General features: G+C 51.0%; 2 gene segments (V, D, J or C); both read right to left on the bottom strand.

Annotated features, from left to right (window-relative positions):
- Window positions 1–2,045: 2,045 nt before the first annotated feature.
- On the bottom strand, window positions 2,046–2,553 carry LOC118250890 (Ig kappa chain V-VI region NQ5-61.1.2-like). The segment is given in 2 exon segments: window positions 2,046–2,383; window positions 2,505–2,553. Coding segments are annotated over 2 exon segments (381 nt in total).
- A 2,954-nt stretch (window positions 2,554–5,507) lies between these two features.
- LOC118250891 (Ig kappa chain V-VI region NQ5-61.1.2-like) lies at window positions 5,508–6,007 on the bottom strand. The segment is given in 2 exon segments: window positions 5,508–5,843; window positions 5,965–6,007. Coding segments are annotated over 2 exon segments (379 nt in total).
- Between the last annotated feature and the right edge of the window lie 464 nt (window positions 6,008–6,471).

Genomic DNA, 6,471 nt, shown 5'->3' with positions numbered 1-6,471 from the left:
CCTGCCGAAATGCCCCTGTGCCTGTGCTGCCCCCACTGCAGCAGCTCGTGGGGATCAACCTGCAGCAAGCGCAGCAGCATCCCCAGGAGTAGGCGCCTCGTCTGTGGTTTTGCGTGGGGAGGAAATGCGCAGCTGCAGGGTTTTGGTTTTGAAGCTGAGCTGAGGAGCAAACACTTCTTGGAAAGAAAGAGTGGGAAAGTAAACCAGAAAACATGTCCCAGGTGCAGGACCCTGTATGTCCCCCCTCACACATCATGAGGTTCCTGTCAGCCCATTTCTCCAGCCTGATGAGGTGCCTCTGGATGGCAGCACGACCCTCCCCACATTTCCCCCACTCCTCCCAAAGTCTAAATCTACTCTCTTTTAGTTTAACACTGTTACACCTTTTCCCATTACTACCCTTGTCCTATTGCCATACTTCCTCGTAAAGAGCTGTCCTGTAGGGCCCTCTCCCAGCAGACTAGGTTTCCCCAAGTCCCATCCAACCTGGCCTTGAACTCTTGCAGTTATGGAGCATCCAAAATTTCTCTGGGCAGCCTGTTGCACTACCTCAATGTCCTCATAGTAAAGAGTCTTCCTAGGACTGAATGTCAATCTACTCTCTTTCAGATTAAATCCATTTCTCCTTGTCCCATTACAACTCTTCTCAACAAAGAGCTTTCCTGTAGGCCCCCTTCAGGTGCTGGGTTGCCACTCTCAGGTCTCCCCGGAGCCTTCTCTTCTCCAGGCTGAACAACCCCAGCTCTCTCGGCCTCTCTCCATAGGAGAGGTGCTGCAGCCCTCTGATCCTCCTCATGGCTCTCCTCTGCACTCATGCCATGTCTCTCTAGTGCCGTGCAGCCCAGAGCAGGACTCAGTGCTCCAGGTGGGGCCTCCCCAGCACCAAGCAAAGGGAAAGGATCACCTCCCTCAGCCTGCTGGCAGCACTTTGCTTCATGCAGCTCAGGGTACCGACAGCCATCTTGGTAGCATGGGCACATGGCTGCCTCCTGGTCAGCTTGGTGTCCACCAGGACCCCAAGGCCTTTTCTGCAAAGCTGATCTCCAGCTGGCTGGCCCTCTGCTGCCCAGAGTTGTTCCTCTCCAGTGGAGAAACATGCGGCATGTTGCTGAGAGATTTGGAAAGGGTCCCTCTCTCAGCAGTACGTACCCCTGGAATAGCTCATTTAATTTCCTAATGGTACTGGGAGGCACAAGCAAGTGGCTGTGTTTCTTCAGTGGGTGAGCGAGGAAGAGAGGAGGATGGAACAGACCTGAAGGGGAAGGGAGAGAGACGCAAGCACCAAGTCAGTCATTGCAGCAGCACCCCGGGATAGTGTCCAGCATGGGCAGCTCTAGTTAATCTGCATCACATTTGTGTTGGCAATTACATGGAAAGGATGAGAGACCAACTCCCCGTCACCAACAGCTGCCAGGAAGGACGAAAAACAGTAGCAGTCCATTGCTATTCATCTGACCACAGAGTAGAAATGTCCCAGGTTCCTGACACAAGATGAAGAGGAATGGAATAAAGTAGTGATGGGGCATGATTAGAGGTCAGACTTCCTGGTGTCTCCCACAAGACGACGTGTACTGGGCCCAGCCTTTTATCAACAATATACCTCCCCACGTATCCCCCACTCCTCCCTCTCTGGTGTTGTCAACAAACTTGCTGAGGGTACACTCTGTCCCGTCATCCAAAGAGTTAAGGGAGACGTTAAACAGGACTTGACCCAGGAATGATTCCCGGGATACACCGCTAGTTCGTGGCCTCCAGGTGGAATTTGTGCCACTGATCGCCACCCTCGGGGCCCAGCTGCTCATCCAGTTTTAAGCCCATCTTTTGTGTTTTCCTCCAGCCCCACACATCAACAGCCTTTCTCCCAGGATCTTAGGGGTGACAGTGTCAAGGGCTTTAATGAAGTCCCCCAGACTATCTGCACTGCTCCCCCCTCATCCATATCCTGCGGCAGAAAATCATCAGAGCAGGGCTGAATGACGAAGTATCTGCATTTGGGCAGAGTTCAGAGCTTGTGGTTCAGAGTGCCAAGTGCCTTTTTGTATGGTTTATCTTGGCCCATCTAACGCTGTGATGCCTTGATATAAATACCAGTACGCACAGAAGTAAGTGCCAGCGTCCCTCTGGGTTACATAATTTATTTGGAGACTATAGCGAGGTTCAGAGGCATGCTTCCTCACTTGATACTTTTGTCTGTCAGAGCCATCATCAAACGTAGGAGTCTTTCCCGACACGTACAGTATCCTCTTGGGCGGCTCTCCGGGAAGCTGCTTGTACCAGTGCACGGTGTCTTCTTTCCTCAGCTGGCATGCCATGCTGGTCGAGCGTCCCTCTGCCTGAGTCCGCATCGCCGGGCTTTGCACCGGCACTGCCTGCGCGTCTCCACCTGGAAGGGAATGGGGAGAAATTGGTTAAAAATTGTGTGAGGGCACGAAACGGCTGCATTCTGGAGCAGGGACAGTGTTCTCCGCACATGGGAAAGATAGGAGAAATGGAACAGGGCTTACGGGACCAAGAAGAAGCTGCAAGCAGGACGGGCAGCAGCAGCATGCTGCCTGCTTGGGTGAACCGTGGAACTGAAGTAGGGGCAGGAACGTTATAAAGCCCTCCAGGTGGAGAAGGAGTCAAACCGCTCTGGGGAGGAAATGACTCATTTGGCACACCCAAGGGTAGTGCCTCAGCTCCTTTCCATTGGTTTGGGAGGGGTGAGGTGGATGGACAGGGGGTTGCTGCTGCTTAAATTTTCTGGCAAACTAGACCACAGCAATAAGAATGTAGAAAGGACCTAAAAGATTCGTTCTGAAGTTATTTTGTTCATGTGTGTCTATGGTACCTTCCGCCCAGACTCACCTGTATCTCCTGCTGAGTGCACACATCCCGCCCATCCCCAGGACGCTCTCCTCACCTCAGACCCCACCGCTGTCCCAGAAGCACGTTTCCCCAGCCTTCCCTAGAAAATACGGCCTGCTCTGGAAGCTCTGTGAGCCCGTTCCTGGTGACTTCTGTCTTACTCTTTCTTGGAACAGCTTCAGTGGGTCTGCTCAGCCTTCTGCTTCTCCCCAGCCGTGGTCTGCCCCAGGCGGTCCCAGAGGACCAAGCCCAGCAGCTCCTCAGGGCCGTTCCTCCAGCAGCAGCGTCCTGCGAGCAGCCCGATGCTGGGGCAGGTCCCATGGGCAGGTGCCCACCTTCCTGATGGGGTTGTAGCACCAAGAGGAGAGGTGCAGCTGGTACCTCTTTGGCAGGAGACTGTGAGGCTGTGACAAAGCCACGGTGAGACGTGCGCGTCTCCCAGGCAGCTGTTGCAGTTGATCAGACTTTTTGGTGTCTGTTGCAAGAGGACACATGCACTGGAGAGAGCCTTTTTCTGCAATATAGCTTTGACTTTTTTATCTCATCGGACTAATACTCTTTAACAATTTACACTTGAAGGAATCGAGTGAGGAGAGTCTCAGGTTACGACAGTATAGGAAAATACTCAAATGAGGTCTGATGCTAGAGAAAAGCCTCTGTGGATGAACTTCTGAGGCATGAGGTTAGCATGAATGTTGAAGCCGTAGCTGGGAGGGATGCATTGCTTATGAGACATCAATAGGGAAAGCTGTTGTGAACTAACGAAAGGTCTTTTCTTAGGCACTAGCTTAGGCACATGTCCAGGTTTTGTCTGGGATAGAGATAATTTTCTTGGTAGTAGCTGGTATGGTGCAGTGTTTTGGATTTAGGATGGGAATAATGGTGATAACACGCCGATGTTTTAGTGGTAGCTGAGCAGTGCTTACACTAAACCAAGGACTTTTCAGCTGCTCATGGTGCCGGGCCAGTGAGGGGGCTGGGGGTGCTGGGAGGGGACCCAGCCTGGAAAATTGACCCAAGGTGGGCAAAGTACATCCATACGGTACGGTGCTGCTAAACAGTAAAGCTGGTGGGGTCGGCAGGGGGGTCTGAGGAGGCAGATGCTGCTCAGTGTCTGTCTGGGCCTCAGTCAGCAAGGGATGAGCAATTGCCTTGTCTATGTCTGGTCTTGTATATTCTTCTCTGTTCTTATCTCAAGCTAGAGCGCTGGAGATAAAGGCAGCTTACTGGGCAAAACAAAAGCTACCCACACAAGGAAGGCAAACCCAGAAATTCATTCACTGCTTTCCATCAGCAGGCAGGTGTTCAGCCACTCCCAGGAAAGCAGGGCTCATCTCGCTTAATGGCTTTTTGGGAAGACCAAGTCCATCGCTCCAAATGTCCCCCCCCTTCCTCCTTCTTTACCCCAGCTTTTGTTGCTGAGCATGATGCCATCTGGTGTGGGATATCTCCTTGGTCACCCGGGCCAACTGTCTGGGCTGTGTCCCCTCACAGCTCCTGGGGCACCCCGAGCCTCCTTGCTGACAGGACAGCACAAGAAGCAAAACCAAGTCCAAGGCCCTGTGTAAGCACTGCTCTGCAACATGTTGAAACATCGCTGTGTTATCCCCACTGTTTTCATCAAAATCCAAAACACTGCATTGTGTGAGCTTCTACAAAGAACATTAACTCATTCCCAGCCATATCCATGACACATTATCATAATTATTACCATTATTTTCCCTTCCTTTTCTATCCTAATTAACTGTCTTTATCTCAGCCCAGGAGTTGTACCTTTTTTGTTCTTCCTGACTCTGTCCTCCATGCAACTGGGCAGAGGCGTGAGCAAATGGCTGTGTACTGCGTAGCTGCCTGCCGGGGTAAGCCACAACAACACCGCTGCCTCCAACTTTTTGGAGTGGTTCAGATGTGTCTCTACTGTGCTGAATGGCAGTGAGACCCAGAGTGAAAGCAAGAAGGATGGGGAAAGAGATGGACACATCTGAAAAAGGGAGAACAACAATGCCCATCTCCAGATCTCTGGAGGAATAAATCAAAAATCTTTCTGCTTCCACAGCTGCTAAAATTTAAACCAAAAGAAGACTAGTTCTTCTCATTTTTCTCAAGCCATGGGATTTGAAAAGCTCCAGGGCAACATGCTTAGTTATTTCCAGGAATAACAGCATGGAAAATGGGACAGAAAGTCACGCAGTCATGAAAAAGTCATGCAAATCATGCAGTCTTCTCTCCTTGTTTCACACACACACCTTATTTCAAGAGAGAGCACCAAGGGGATGGAGATATATTGGTCTGCTTGCTCCACAGATTCCAGTAAAGAAGAGAAATATTCAGTTACTGTTTGCTCACAAGGCACAGACAGGCTGTGTTCACTGCCAGGTGAGTGCTTTCCGTGCTTCCAAGTCTTCATCTTGACAGCAATGTTCCCTCTTTGTACCCTCAATTGATGGGGACCTGCAGCTTCTGCATGTTACAGAGATGTGTCAGTCTGGAAATAATATCCTGATTACTAACATCCTCTATTTAGCAGTTGTCATGCTAGGCTGTTGTTTTTCCTATCCTGCGGCAGAAAATCATCAGAGCAGGGCTGAATGACGAAGTATCTGCATTTGGGCAGAGTTCAGAGCTTGTGGTTCAGAGTGCCAAGTGCCTTTTTGTATGGTTTATCTTGGCCCATCTAACACTGTGATGCCTTGATATAAATACCAGTACGCACAGTAGTAAGTGCCAGCATCCCTCTGGGTTACATAATTTATTTGGAGACTATAGCGAGGTTCAGAGGCATGCTTCCTCACTTGATACTTTTGTCTGTCAGAGCCATCATCAAATATAGGTGTCTTTCCTGACACGTACAGTATCCTCTTGATCGGCTCTCCGGGAAGCTGCTTGTACCAGTGCACGGTGTCTTCTTTCCTCAGCTGGCATGCCATGCTGGCCGAGCGTCTCTGCCTGAGTCCGCATCGCCGGGCTTTGCACCGGCACTGCCTGCGCGTCTCCACCTGGAAGGGAATGGGGAGAATTTGGTTAAAAATTGTGTGAGGGCTCAGAATGGCTGCATTCTGGAGCAGGGACAGTATCCTCCGCACACGGGAAAGATAGGAGAAATGGAACAGGGCTTACGGGACCAAGAAGAAGCTGCAAGCAGGACGGGCAGCAGCAGCATGCTGCCTGCTTGGGTGAACCGTGGAACTGAAGTAGGGGCAGGAACGTTATAAAGCCCTCCAGGAGGAGAAGGAGTCAAACAGCTCTGGGGAGGAAATGACTCATTTGGCACACCCAAGGGTAGTGCCTCAACTCCTAGCCATTGCTGTGTGGGGATGGGGAGGGCAGGGAACAGGGGGTTGCTGCTGCTTAATTTTTTTGACAAACTAAATCACAGCAATAACAATGTAAAAGGGTCCATACCCAAGCTACTACGGACCTCAGCAGAGTCAGTGCAGTCCTTCTGTGGGACCTGAAAACACCCAAGGTGCCTGGAAAGCTGGTCATTTCCCCTGCATCAGGAGACAAACCAAGTGTGGAGAGGCCGTCTCCTGGTTTACGAGAAATCCTAGCAAGGTACGGTGCATTTTCTCTTATTACTGCTGTGTTTTGACTGAATGGTCTGTCTTGCAAAGGCCTGAGCCC

The sequence above is a fragment of the Cygnus atratus genome, chromosome 2 (assembly GCF_013377495.2).
Source record: "Cygnus atratus isolate AKBS03 ecotype Queensland, Australia chromosome 2, CAtr_DNAZoo_HiC_assembly, whole genome shotgun sequence".
Taxonomy (NCBI): domain Eukaryota; kingdom Metazoa; phylum Chordata; class Aves; order Anseriformes; family Anatidae; genus Cygnus; species Cygnus atratus.
Note: the sequence above shows the minus strand (reverse complement) of the source record. Positions and strands in the feature narration are given on the sequence as shown.